This window comes from Canis lupus, chromosome 2 (assembly GCF_011100685.1).
Source record: "Canis lupus familiaris isolate Mischka breed German Shepherd chromosome 2, alternate assembly UU_Cfam_GSD_1.0, whole genome shotgun sequence".
NCBI classification, from domain to species: domain Eukaryota; kingdom Metazoa; phylum Chordata; class Mammalia; order Carnivora; family Canidae; genus Canis; species Canis lupus.
Window position 1 is genome coordinate 31,226,457 of NC_049223.1, and position 14,655 is coordinate 31,241,111.

The window sequence follows — 14,655 nt, forward strand, 5'->3', positions numbered from 1 at the left end:
CCAGCATGATAGTGACAGCGCCTCCTAAAGGAGGGTCCGGATACTGCCACCATCAGCCCCCTGCACCTCAGCTTTACGATGTAGGACTTGGGTGTACTGGCGACCGTCCCCCTCCTGAGGTGCTCGGGAAATGGCGGTTACCCTGGCTAAACTGGGGAACTTGCTGGTTTCAGCTGTTACTAATAACAAAACACCAATGTGTGTATTTATAAATAAAATGCTGATGGAAAATCAAATTTTCAAGATTATTTAAAATGTAAAAAAATTTGAATTTTGATAACAAAAACTTTGAAGCATACAAAAACCATAGAGCGTAGAATGATGAACTTCATAAACATACCACATATAAGGGAGATGACAGTCCTCATGATGGTCTACCTCTAATACTTAAATTCGGGACCCTGAAACATTTTATGACATCATACTATATTTAAATACTTGCTTGAAAGCACCCACTAATTATTCCAAATCCGGATTTCCCGGTAGTACCTAAAATAACATGTTCAATCCAAATGAGGCGCATATATTTTGTAAAGCTCTGTTTTTCTCCCTGGAGAGACACAGGCCATCTGCAGGGTTGGTATCCTGGCATTCTGTGAATATTCTGTTTCTTACCAAGCTGTTAATGTTCTTTGATTTATTTACTTATTCGTTGTTTGGTGTGTTCACTGCCTGGAACAATTCCAATAGAGTTTGCAGAGTGTTCTAAAGAATTCTTTAATTTTGGGGGACACCTTGGTGGCTCACTTGGTTCAGCGTTCCAGCTCTTGGTTTTGGCTCAGGTCATGATCTCAGGGTCCTAAGATAAAGTCCTGTGTTCAGCTGTGCACTCAGCGGGGAGTCTGCTTGAGATTCTCTCCTCCCCCATCCCTGCTCCCTGTGTGTGCATATGCATGCACACACTCAAAAAAATTCAATTTCTTGTATGTTTATTAACTGGACTTGGGTGAACATGAGCTTCTCCCATCAGTAGGGGCTGATGGGTTAGCCTGAAGTACAGCTCTAACGGGAAGGGCGGAGACAGGCTTCTTTTCTTTGGGGGTCCAATTTTAAAGGGAGATGGTGGCAGTAGCTCCTCCAATGGCGACAGAGGAACCTTTTTTTCTTTTACTTTCGTATGGTTTATTTTTAATACCATTGTTATCTCACAGAAATATTTTTTGTATATGTGTATACTTCAAATTATATAATTGAATAGGATCTTTTTTTTTTTTTTTTAGGATCTTTTTTTTTTATGCTCAAAATTGTTTCAGCCGTCGTTCAAGGGAATTCCTTTAAGCTCATCTTATCTAATGGTGTCTTTAGTTTTCAATAACTGGTTTCTGTATCCTGCCCCAAATCCTGGTTCATCCTGCTCCTGATCTGTAGCTACTTCTTTCTCCAAGGAGTCCTGAGACTAAGTGGAGCCCGGCATTTAGAGATCAGCGTCTCCATGGATGCCAGGGGTGCTACTTGTTATTGGAGTGCCACTCTTTGAGCCACTGAGTGGAAAATTTTGAAGGATCTTTAAGATACTTGTTCCCCAAATCAGATGTGTTTATTTTTTTGGGATATAACCAACATATAGCATTGCAGTAGTTGTAGGTGTGCAACAGAACAATTTGGGTCATGCATATGCCATGAAGTGATCACCACAATAAGTCCAGTTAACATCTATCACTGCATATAGTTGTAAATATTTTTTTCTGATGAGAACTGTTAAGATCTGTTAGCAGCTTTTAAATATACACTACACTATTCAACATAGTCACCATACTGTATGTTATGTGCCCATGATGTAACTGGAAGCTTGGACCCCTCCTACCCATTTTGTCCACCCCCTGCCTCTGGCAGTCACCAGTCTGTTTTCTGTATCTGAGTCTTAGCCCAGAAAACAGCTTATTTAAAAAAAAAAAAAAAATCAGTGTCATTGTACTCTTTTTCCCTAGATGGATAAATATGTTGTCCTAAAAACACGTAATCTGAGATTTGTAGCCTGAAATTGAACTTTGTGAAATTCCTTACTTTGACAGTAAAAGATGGGTTACTGTACTCCTGTAGCTAAGACCATCAAATATTTTAACATATGAGTTACTTCATTTTTGAAACCCCTTTATATAGTACATTTAAAATAAGGAGCAACTTCCGGCAGATTTACATTTAATTAATTACTTTCACATGATTTGTGTTGTGTTTCTTATTTAAAAAAAAAAAAAAAAATCAAAGCCAATATTTGGTCTTTCTAGTTTAGGTAAGTAAACAGGGGCCCCTGGGTGGCTTCATTGGTGAAGTGCCTTAGGTTGAGATCGTGATTTCAGGGTCCTGGAATCCAGCTCCACATTGGGCTCCCTGCTCAGCAGGAAGTCTGCTTCAGAATTCTCTCTCCTCCTACCCCATTCCCCCCTACCCAGGTGTACGCAGCATGCACACCCTCTCAAATCTTAAAAAACAAAACAAAAACCAGTGAATGCAATGTATTTCTATACAAACTTCATTTCAACATGGGAACTATTTTGCTATGAGGTGCTATATATATGTGTACCTTCTGGTTCTTTAAAGATTTTGTTCACTTAGCACTAGCCAGGGGAAGGGCAGAGGGACAAGCTGACTTCCCACTGAGCAGGGAGTCCAACATGGCACTGGATCCTGAGACCCCGAGATCTTGACCTGAGACAAAGTCGGACACTTAACCGACTGAGCCACTCTGGCACACCAATGTACCTTCCATTTTTAAGTTTGTCTTTTTAATTCTGTTGTAATTAACGTACAGTGTTATATTAATTTCAGGTGTAAAATAACATAATTCAACACTTGGCATATGTTATTCAATGTTCGTCAAGATCCCCCATCACCTATGTCCCCCATCAACCCACCACCTTACCCCTAATAACCATGAGAGTGTTCTCTAGAGTTAAGACCAGTTTTTTTCAGTTTTTCTTTCTCCCTTTGCTCATTTGTTATCCTAAATTCCACATGATTGAAATCATACAGTAATTGTCTTTCTCTGACTTAATTTCACTTAGCATTCTATTCTCTAGCTCCATCCGTTCTTGCAGATGGCAAGATTTCATTCTCTTATGGCTGAGTACAGCTCCATTATATATACCACATCTTTGTCCAGTCGTCTGTCGACAGACACTTGGGCTGCTTCCATATCTCAGCTATTGTATATAACGTTGCTATAAACACAGGAGTATGTGCACATATCCCTTCAAATCAGGGTAATATTGGCCTCATGGAATGAATTTGGAAGTTTATATTCCTCCTGTATTTTTTTTGAAAAGCTTGAGAAGAATAGCTATTAACTCCACTTTTAAATGTTTGGTAGAATTCGCCTATGAAGCCAAACTGGTCCTGGACTTATTTATTTGGAGTTTATTACTAATTCAATTTCTTTCCCGGTGGTAGGTCTGTTGAAATTTTCTATTTCTTCCTGATTCAGTTTTGGTAGTTTTGTATGTTTCTAGGAATTTATCTATTTCTTCTAGGTTGTCCAATTTATTGGCATATAGTTTTCATGACATATTTTTATAAATGTTTGTATTTCTGTGGTGTTGGTGGTTGTTTCTCCTCTTTTATTATTAGTGTTTTTGTTTATTAAGGTCCTCTTTCCTTTTTCTTTTTTTCTTTTTTATTTTTTTTTAATGATCCTGGCTAGAGGTTAATCAATTTTGTTGCTCTTTTCAAAGAACCAGCTCCTGGTTTCATCTGTTGTATTTTTTTAGTTTCTATATCATATATTTCTGCTTTCATCTTTATTATTTCCTTCCTTCTGCTGGCTTGGGGTTTTCCATGTTATTTTTCTATGTCCTGTAGGTGTAAATTTAGGTTGAGATTTTTCTTGCTTCTTGAGTTAGGCCTGTATTGCTATAAACTTCTCTCTTAACAAACACTTTTACTGAATCCCAAAGATTTTGGACTATTGTGTTTTCATTTTCATTTGTTTCCATGTGTTTTTTTTATTTCCTCTTTGATTTTTTGATTGACTCACTCATTGTATAGTAGAATGTTGTTTAACCTCCGTGCATTTGTGGTCTTTCAGACATTTTTCTTACTGTTGATTTCTAATTTCATAGTGTTGTAGTCAGAAAAGATGCATGGTATGACTTTGGTCTTTTTGAATTTGTGGTCTAACATGTGACCTACTCTGAAGAATGTTCTGTGTGCACTTGAATGTGTATTCTGTTTTAGGATGGAGTGTTCTGAACATATCCCTTAAGTCCATCTGGTGCAATGTGTTGTTCAATGCCATTGTTTCTTTGTTGGTTTCTTGTTTAGAGGATCTGTTCATTGATGTAAGTGGGGTGTTAAAATCCCTTACTGTTACTGTCGTCTTATTGTAAGTTCCTTTATAATGGTTATTAACTGTTTTATGTATTTGGCTGCTCCTATGTTGGGTGCATAAGTATTTTTTTTTTAAGATTTTATTTATTTATTCATGAGAGACAGAGAAAGAGAGGCAGAGACACAGGCAGAGGGAGAAGCAGGCTCCATGCACAGAACCCCATGTGGGACTCGATCCCAGGTCTCCAAGATCAGGCCCTGGGCTGAAGGCGGCACTAAACCGCTGAGCCACCCGGGCTGCCCGGGTACATAAGTATTAGTGTTAGTAATTGTTGGATTGTTCCTTTTATGATTATATAGCGTCCTTTGTCTTTTTTTTTTTTTAAGATTTTATTTATTTATTCACGAGAGACACAGAGAAAGAGATAGAGGCAGAGACACAGGCAGAGGGAGAAACAGGCCCCACGCAGGGAGCCTACTTGGGACTCTATCCTGGGTCTCCAGGATCACATCCTGGGCTGAAGGTGGAGCTAAACCGCTGAGCCACCAGGGCTGCCTGTGTCCTTTGTCTTTTGTTGCAGTCTTTGTTTTAAAGTTTATTTCATCTAATGTAAATATTGCTACCTTAGCTTTCTTTTCACTTTGCATGAGAAATGTTTTCCATTCTTTCAATCTGCAGGTGTCTTTAGGTCTGAAATGAGTCCCTTGTATCAATGGATCTTGTTTTTTTTTTATCAGTCACCCTCTGTCTTTTGATTGGAGCATTTAGTCAACTTATATTCAAAGTAGTTATGGATATGTATATATTTACTGCCGTTTTGTTACTTGTTTTATGGTTATTTTTTTGGTTTTTCTTTTTCCTCATTCTCTCACCATAAGTTAGTTTTTTTTAGTGATATGCTTAGAATCTTTTCTGTTTATTTTTTTCATATGACTGGGTTTTGATATATGGTCACCATTAGGTTTGTATGTAACTTTTGCACATAGCAGTCTGTATGTAGCTGATGGTTGCTTGTTTGTACCCAATCTCTACTCCCCACCACCATATATGGTATCATACTTTACATTCTTTTCTGTTGTGTGAGTCCCTTGATTTTTACAGATATGCTTATTTTTACCATTTTTGTGTTTCCTGCTTTTTTAAAACTTAACTCTTAATGTTCTTTTTCCACTCAGAGTCCCCATTAACATTTCTTGTAGTGCTAGTTTAGTGGCCAGGAACTCCTTTAACTTTTGTTTGCCTAGGACACTGCTTTATATCTCCTCCTATTATGAATGACAGCCTTGCTGGATTCAGTGTTCTTGGCTAGATTTTTCTCAGCATTTTGAATGTATCATGCCACTTTCTTCAGGCCTGCAAAGTTTCTGTTGAAAAACCCACTGGTAGTAGCCTTTTGGGGTTTTCCTTTTACATAACTTTCTTTTGTTGCTTTTATAATTCTCTTTATCACTGCTTTTTGCTACTTTAATTACTATGTGGCTTGATATGGACATCATTGGGTTTATTATTTTTTCCCAATGGGGGTTGGACTCTCTGGCCTCCTGAATGGTAAACAGCTCTCCCTCCTGGATGCCTCCTGCCTTTTCACACTGCTGCTTTGGTGGTGCTCTTTCAGGGCAGGGACTCAGTTTCCCATCACCCTCCAGGTTCTCTCAGAACATAGCCTGCTCATGTTGAAAGTTCCAGCTATAAGTCCCATTGATTGTCAGAACTCCTAAAACTTGGCCCCTCTGGCTTTCAAACCAGGATGTCGTGGGGATTCACGTTCCTATGTCAGCTCACCAGTGTGACCCTCTGGTGCTCTTCCCACCCACAGGTCCTTCCCTCCAGCAGACCGACCCCAAGTCCCTTTAGCCCCCCACAGTGACTCCTCCCTCCCTTCCCACTCTCTCCAGTGTGGTCTCTTCTCTGCATTCCGTTGTGGCATTTGTTCTGCTGGTGTCAGGTGGTTTTCTGGGTTATTTACCCTGACGTAACTGCCCTATTTGTATCTGGGATGAGGTGAGTTTAGGCTTTTCCTACTCTGCATACCTTCCATTTTATATAAAAATCCATCTGTGTTAATTTCTAATCTTTTAAACTAAGGTAGACTTAATATATTCTCTGAACATTTTAGGTTCTTCACTTATGGCAATTTTCCACTAGAACAGCATCTGAAACAAATTCACAAAGAAGCACTAAGTAAATTTGAGAAAATTGAGACAAACACTGCAGTGCCAGCTCAGAAGCCGTGGGATAAGCCAGTAAGTGCCCCATCCAGAGAATAAGCAGTGTTTTTACCTACTAAATACACTGAGATGGAGAGTCAAACTGTGTATTAGTAATAGGATTTTCAAATATTGTGGCCTCTGACTTGAATGTAAGAGCTTCTTAACTCAAAGGAATGGTTATTTGTTTGAAAAGGTTAACTTAGTGGAAAGCATCTCTTGGGCCACTTTATATGTACACGGGTAACTTCTACTAGTTTAAAGGCAGTCGTTCATACTCTGCACCTACTTAAAGCATCACCTCCTTTTACAGAGGGAATTCCAGATAACATGTGGCCCAGACTCACTGGCTGCAGATTCCTCTAAACAAACAACCGTCGGGGTCAGCTTCCTCTTACCAGAGTAAGTGTCTGCTGTGAAGTAGGAAAAGTGCACCTTAGCAGGGCTGGAGGCAAATGCTCCAGGTATAAGTTCGTTGATGGTTAGGATTTAGGAGTCGAGCAGCTGTTGGGTGGCAGGGAAGATTTTAGCATCTGGGATGGTTCTGAGGAAATTGCCACTATAGTAGCTATCCAAAAAAAAAAAAAAAAAAAACTTATTTTCTTAGTGCATTTTAAAGCTTATTTCTGTGGAGAAAACTGGCTTGGATGGCAGTTGTTAATATTTGTCGGGGTAGGACCACAAGGGCCCTTGCACGTGGGAAGAGCACAGTGAACACAGGCTTCAAAAACCTGCACGGCACGTGACACTGTAGTTGTGGAGATCTGGCACCCACGGGGCACGTAGGCAGGCTGCCATCCTCTGCCATCCCGCATCGGGGCTGGCTGCCCTGAGTGGCCACACTGCTGGACACGGTCCCCCGTCTCCTCTCTGTTCTTGTCTAGGTGTGCACAGTGCACTTTTAATTGAGATAGTGTGGGTCAGAGTGCTTGGCACACTAATGTGATGGCATTCGATATACAGCTAAGTCAACTTCATGGTTTGGGACCCCAAAGTAATCTGGTTTATGAGAGCTTTGCAAACCAAAAAACAATTACTGTCTTTTATCCATATAATTTAAAGTAAAGGTTAAAATGCAAGCGTTTGTAGAACATCCACTTCTTTGGAAGTAAAAGTGTTGATTTAGTGGTGATTTTAGTGATTGGAAAAAATTTACGAGGAGCAACAGTTTCCCTTTTTCTCTCCCTGCCCCCTCTTTTAAATGAAGCATCACTGATACATTTGAAGCCTTCACGTTAAACCTCCTGTCTTCGCTCTTGATCAGTGGACCCAACTCCCCTTTCTATAAAGCATTGATTGAATCTGGACTTGGTACAGACTTTTCTCCTGATGTTGGGTAAGTTTCATTATCAGATCAGGTCAGTGGTATTTGCACTTGGGGCCAGTTTGGACATTTGACAGTGTCTGGACAAGTGTTTGGTTGTCACAGCTGGGGAGGGTTATTAACATCAGGTGAGTGGGGTTAGGAACAGAGTATGCACAACATCCTACAGTCACAGAGTGGTTCCCTGCTCCCCAGCACCGAACAGTGCATGAGATGACAGATCCAGTTCAGCTGTCTTCTGTCCCCTGAAGGGGACATTTGGGGGCGGGGGGGGGGGGGTGATAGCTTGTCCAAGATCTCAGAGTGGTGTACTGCGGCCTTCTTTAAAAGCCAGGTTGTTAAATATTCTTTCAAATCTTAAGATTTTGTAAAGCTCAGCAGTGTTATTTCCAGATTTAACTTAGCATAACTCTGAAGGTTAAATTGCGGTGAATTTTAGAAATATAAATGTGGACACGAATGCACGTATGACCAGTTATATCTGAGGAGCAGGTATCTGAAGACCCTGCTTCAATTGGCTTTTTAGTGGAAAACTTGGGAGGTTTAAGTGTCCATAGCTCTCTTCTCTAGAGTGTTGGATCTTTAAGTGAAGCGTGTTGTGATGATCGAAGCCATCGGAATTCTGCTGTGTGACTGACCTGTATGTTGCAGGTACAACGGCTACACGCGGGAGGCCTACTTCAGTGTGGGCTTGCAGGGGATCTCGGAGCAGGACACCCAGTCTGTGCGGGACATCATTGACAGGACGATCGAGGAAGTCATCGAGTGCGTGTGGCTGGTGCTCACATTCCTGACACTGTCCAGTGAGGGAGCTCACCTCCCTCCATGTTTTACTCTCTTTACCTCCTAAAACGTGTTCATTCACTCCAAGGTGTTTAAAGATGATCTCTGCTGCTTTGGTGTATTGGTTCCTTTTTAACATCCCCATTCTCTGTTTCTGTAGGAAAGGATTCAAAGAGGACCAAATTGAGGCTCTCCTTCATAAAATTGAAATACAAATGAAGCATCAGTCTGTCAGCTTTGGCCTCACCCTGACGTCTGTGCGTAATTTCTCTTTTACCTCCTTACATTTGTGTTTTCTTTGTTTTTACTGTTGTGACCAGTGGGTACTTGATGGCACTGAAAACACAGGTAGCAGCTACTCACAGCGCTTTTCATTGGAACCTTGAAAATTGTGCTGTTTGGGGTCTGATATAAACTTAATTTAGTTTTATAAACATGTCTTTTTACCAGCCTAATTGGCTTTCTGATATCTTATTTTTCTTTTTAAGAATCATTTGTTTTAGAGAGAGAAAGAGCATGCTTGGGGTGGAGGGCCAGAGAAAGAATCCTAAGCAGGTTCCACACTGAGTGTGGAGCCCACCACAGGGCTCAACCTCAAGACCCCAAGATCATGACCCGAGTAGAAACCAAGGTCGGACACTCGACTGAGACACCTAAGCTCCCCTTATATCTTCTATTTTTATTTTATTTATTTATTTTTTTTAATTTTTTTTTTTATTTATTTATGATAGTCACAGAGAGAGAGAGAGAGGCAGAGACACAGGCAGAGGGAGAAGCAGGCTCCATGCACCGGAAGCCTGACATGGGACTCGATCCTGGATCTCCAGGATCGCGCCCTGGGCCAAAGGCAGGCGCCAAACCGCTGCGCCACCCAGGGATCCCTATCTTCTATTTTTATATAGGACAGATTCACATGGAGTATATACAGGTAGAGATTCATTACTGTAGGTCTGTTGGTAATTATATTTCCTAAAAGTAATTTTAATACCTGTGCTTTACTTTACTAGAGAAAAGACAGATTTAAAAATTGCCTAGCCAAGGAATGACTTAATTTTGGTTATAATCAAATTTTGAATACAGAAACCGAGATGATAATAAAATGTCACATTTGGTATTGAGTGAGCTGACTAGAGTTCGTCGTGTAATGTGCATGTGGATTGGATGTTCTTGGTTGCAGTACATTGCCTCCTGCTGGAATCACGACGGGGACCCTGTGCAGCTCCTGAAGCTGGGGAGTCAGGTGGCTCGATTCAGGCAGTGCCTCAAGGAAAATCCACAGTTTTTGCAAGAAAAAGTAAAACAGTATTTTAAGGTAAGGAAATTGGAGAATTTATGTGAATACATGACATAATTTCTTAATTATTAATTAATGCTCCTATTAACAAGTTTAGTTTTGATTCTGACACAAGTTGGCTTTTTATATGAACACATGAGTGTTTTTTGTATGTGAGTGTATGTATACATGTGTATAAACAAAAACATCTGTAGGCATTTCTGTTCTGCTTTGTTGAAAGAAAGATTGTATTACTCCTCAGTTTTGGGGAAGGTTTTGATAAGAGTTGTTCAATTGTCATTAAAAGTTTGGTGGACTTGACCTATGAAGAAATACAGTTCTGGGATTTCTTCATCAGGAGTGGTTGTGTGTGTGTGTGTGTGTGTGTTTTCATTACTGTTTCAGTGCCTTCGTGAGTTACTGATCTATTCAGAGTTTTCTCTCTTCACACTTCAGTCTTGGAAGGTGATGTGGGTTTCGGGGTCTGTTCATCTAGGCGTCTGGTTCATGCCCGTAGATTGCTGTACTGCTGGTGCTGCCGGGCTTGTTTTCTTAGTGTATCTGAAGGGTTGGCACTTTTGTCAAATGTCTGAAAAAAAATCTTCTCTGTGATAGGAGTTTCATTGTTTCCTGTGTTCTGCTACCGTAGGTCTGGCTGGATCTCACTTTTCTATTTACTGAGGATACGGAGATAGTTTAAAAACTCATTGGTCTTTGTTTTTAACGTATGTGTGAATTGGGTACGTGTCCCTCTTACCACTGATTCTGTGGGGTCCTGTAGTTCTCTGTGTTCTGCTTATGGTTTCATTTGTCTCAAGGTATTTTCCAAGGTCCCTTATTGACTCTTTAATCTACTGGTTGTTTAGGGATGTCTTGTGTAAATTCCATATACTTGTGGATTTTCCAGTTTTCTTTGTACAGGCATTCCTTGGAGAGAGCGCATGTGTGGTTCACACCATCGCAGTAAAGCAAATAGAGTTGAGTGAATGTTTTGGTTTACCAGTGTACGTAAAAGTTAGGTTTACACTACCCTGCAGTCCTGCAGTCTGCTAAGCGTGCAATAGCATTATGTTTAAAAATAACTACATTCACATCTTAGGTAAAAAATACTGCTAAAAAATGCCAGTTATCTGAACTTTCAGTAAGTCGTAATCTTTGCTGGTGGGGAATGGTGATGGCTGCTGAAGGTGGGGGTGACTGGCATTCCATAAAATAAGACACTGATGAAGTTTGTCACAATGACAGACCCTTCCTTTCATAAAAAAATTTCTCTGTAGCAGGTGCTGTTTGAAAGCAGCATTCTACCCATGGTACAACTTCTTTCAGAATTAGAGTCAGTCCTCTCAAACCCTGCCACTGCTTTATCGACTGAGTTCATGTAATATCCCAAAATTTTTTATTTATTTATTTTAAAGAGAGAGCCATGCGCACAAGAGAGTGAGCAGGAGGGAGGGGCAGAGGGAAAGGGAGAGAGAAGATCCCAAGCACACTCCACACTGAGCATGGAGCCTAACATGTTGGGTCCTCTTTGATATTTCTTATAGGATGAGTTTAGTGGTCATGAATGAACTCTTACAGTTTTGTTTGCCTGAGAAACTTGTATTGTCTTCTATTCTTAATGATAGCTATGCTGGATAGTGTATTCCTGGCTGCACATTTTCCCCTTTCAGCACTTTGAATATGTCATGCTACTCCCCTCAGGCTTGGTCCTGCTAAAAAATTCACTCGTAGCCTTAGTGTTTGTTCCCTATGTAATGTCTTCTTTTCTCTTCCTGCTTTTTTTTTTCTTATCAGTACTACCATTTTAATTACTGTTTGTCTTGGTGTGGACCTCCTTAGGTTGAATATTTGGTGCCACCTCTGTGGCTCCTGGATCTGTCATCTGTTTCTTTCCCCAGGTTAAGGGAGTTTTCAGCTATGAGTTTTTCAAATAAATATTCTGTTTCCTTTTCTGTCTCTCATTTTGTAACACGAATGTTATTCTGCTTGATGGGAGGCACTGAGTTCTTGAAGACTGTTCTCAAATTTGCATAGTTTTTCTTTTTCCTCTCGTGTGTTCATCTTGATTCCTTTTCATTATTTTGTCTTCCAGGTCACTAATTTGTTTCTGTACTACTTCTAGCCTATTCATTCCATCAGTTGTATTTTTTTTTTAATTTATTGTGTTCTTCATCTCTGATTCTTTTCATCTCTCTGTTAAGGGTCTCACTGAGGTCCTCTACTCTTTTTCAAGTCCAGTGAGTATTTTTGTGATCATTACTTTAAATTCTCAACCAGGCATACTACTTAAACCTTATTACTTAGTCTCTCACTGTGGTTTGGTCTTTTCCTTTCATTTGGGACTTATTCCTCCGTCTCCTCATTTTGTCAACTCTGTGTCTGTGTCCATGTGTTAGGGAAGTCAGCTATCTCTCTTGCTCTTAACGGTAGTGACCTTAGGAAGAAGAGATCTTGAAGTGCCCTGCAGTGCACTGTGCCCTGTTCCCTGTGCCTGGAACTTCAGGGAGTGTCTCCTATGGGTGCCTTGCTGTTGTGTCCTGGCTTCTTTTTCCTTCAGTTTTCTCTCCAGGCTCTCTTTGTTTGTTGTGGACAGTATTTGTTTCCCAGCAGGAGTGGGGCACATTTTAACAAAGTGTCCAGTGGTCTGCTTGTGAAGTGATCTTGCCCCCACTGCCGCCAGAACTGAGTTTCCCTCAAAACGCATGGGTCAGAGATGTGGTATTGGCAGGGTTTGTAGCAGTCTTCACGGGGAGAGGCCCACAGTGCCACGACTGAGTGCTACTGGTAGTGACAGATCCGCTGAAGCATAGAGGAAGTGTGGCTTGGTGCCAGTTAAGTGAGGAGTGTCAGTGTAGTTCTGGATCCCACAGATGACCATTGTTTAATGCTGGGGGTAGGAGAGGAAAGTGATGCCTATCAGCTCCCTTGTTCCTGCAGGGGTCTCCCCTTGATCCCTATCTCTCGGCCACACTCTTAAGATGAGCAAATCACTCTGCCCCTGACGGTTCTGAAACTGCTGGTTCCATGCTAGATCTGCAAGGCTGTTTGGTGTGCTGTCTCTTTAAGGGTGGAATACTGCTTCCTAACACCCTCTGATGCCAATGTTTTAGATTCCAGATTCTGTGTCCCATTGGGTGTAAGAACTCATGACATTCGGCCTCTCTCATTTCCAAAAGCATATGTTACAGGGATTCATTCTCCCTATTGGTGAGCTCCCCAGTGTGAGAGTCTTTCACCATTCTCTGCATCACCTGCCTCTTCCCTGCTGTGGACAAACCATGGTTTGTTTCTCTCCCAAACTGCATCTTTGCCCTTCTGACCTTCTCTTACATGGCCTCTTCTCTACCTGGAGAAGTTTTACTTCTTCCTTACCAATTTAGATGTCTTTTTATTTCTTGTCTGATGGCTACAGCTACAATTTCCAGAACTGTGTTGAATAAAAGTGGTGAGAATGGACTCCTTGTCTCATTCTTGATTTTAGAGCAAAAGCGCTCAGAGTTTCTCCATTCAGTATGATGTCAGCTATTGGTTTGCCAGATGTGGCCCTTATTCTGTTCAGGTATATTCCCTTTAATCCCATTTTGTTGAGAGTTTTTATCACAAACGATGTTAAACTTTATCAAATGCTTTTCTGTACCTATTGGCAAATGATCGTTTTTATTTTTATTTTTTTAAAGATTTAATTTATTCATGAGAGACAGAGAGAGGCAGAGACATAGGTAGAGGAAGAAGCAGGCTTCTTGCAGGGAGCCCATTGCAAGACTCTATCCCAGGACCCCAGGATCACAACCAAAGCCGAAGGCAGATGCCCAGCCACTGAGCCACCCAGAGCCCCAGCAAATGATCGCTTTAATGTTATTGCTGAATGTGGTTTGCTGATAATGTGTTGAGGATTTTTGCATCTTGTTTTATCAGAAATACCAGCCTGTCATTTTCTTTTTTTGTAGTGTCTTCAGCTTTGGTACCAGGGTAATGCCGACCTCATAGAATATATTTGGAAGCTTTCCTTCCTTTCTGTTTTATTAGAATAGTTTGAGGAACTTAGGTATTAACTCTTTAAATGTTTGGTAGAATTCACCTAAGAAGCCATCGGTACCTTGACTTTGTTTGTTTGAGAATACAAGAACAATAACCTAAATGCGTGGATATTTGGGCTGTTTTCTTGATGAATTCCTTTAGGATTTGCTCATTTATTTGCATTTGCTTCGGGGCATTTGTACTTGGTGTGTATGCCCTGGTAGATTGTCATGAATGTAGTAGCACCTCCAAGGCTTTACCACAGAGATTAGACTGGTTCTGTATGAATGGCAGCTCTGTTGTGCTGTGTGCCATTTTGGCTTAGGTTTGGCACTTGACCTGCCATCTGTCTGTTCCTCAAAGTTACTTGGCATTAAGTTTATGCTGTAGTCTGGTTCTCTTTCCTCCCTGTAATATTGCAAATAGATGAGCTCTGTGTATGTGTTGAAGAAAGAAGCACATTAAATCACCTAATACTTTTACATTAAATGGATGTCTAGTTCATTCTCTTGATTTACAAAATGCTGAATAAAGAATTTAGTTCTAACTTTTTGAGAGGTTAAAACTAAAGAAGATTCAATAAAAATTACATTATTTTATTCTGTTATTTTCAATTTAGAGTGAAAGATTTATAAAGAAAATGTTGAATGTTGATACTTTTGGGGTTTAGACATAGTACCATAAGAGTAAGCATCCCAATAGTGAGAACCCCAGCATGTGTGACTGACATGTTACTTTGTGATGAGCGTGGTGGCTGGAGTGTCCCATACCTCCTGAGATTTCTGCA

The 14,655-nt window shown here is 40.6% G+C and overlaps 1 protein-coding gene across 2 annotated transcripts in view; it reads left to right on the plus strand.

Moving 5' to 3' along the window:
- PITRM1 (pitrilysin metallopeptidase 1) overlaps window positions 1-14,655 on the plus strand; it is a 36,821-nt gene that overhangs the window by 8,437 nt on the left and 13,729 nt on the right. For both annotated transcript variants that reach the window (XM_038530213.1, XM_038530214.1), the window contains 6 exons: window positions 6,381-6,507; window positions 6,785-6,873; window positions 7,679-7,807; window positions 8,447-8,560; window positions 8,739-8,835; window positions 9,756-9,890. In XM_038530213.1, the coding sequence (XP_038386141.1) occupies window positions 6,381-6,507; window positions 6,785-6,873; window positions 7,679-7,807; window positions 8,447-8,560; window positions 8,739-8,835; window positions 9,756-9,890 (691 nt within the window). The remainder of the gene's footprint in view (window positions 1-6,380; window positions 6,508-6,784; window positions 6,874-7,678; window positions 7,808-8,446; window positions 8,561-8,738; window positions 8,836-9,755; window positions 9,891-14,655) is intronic.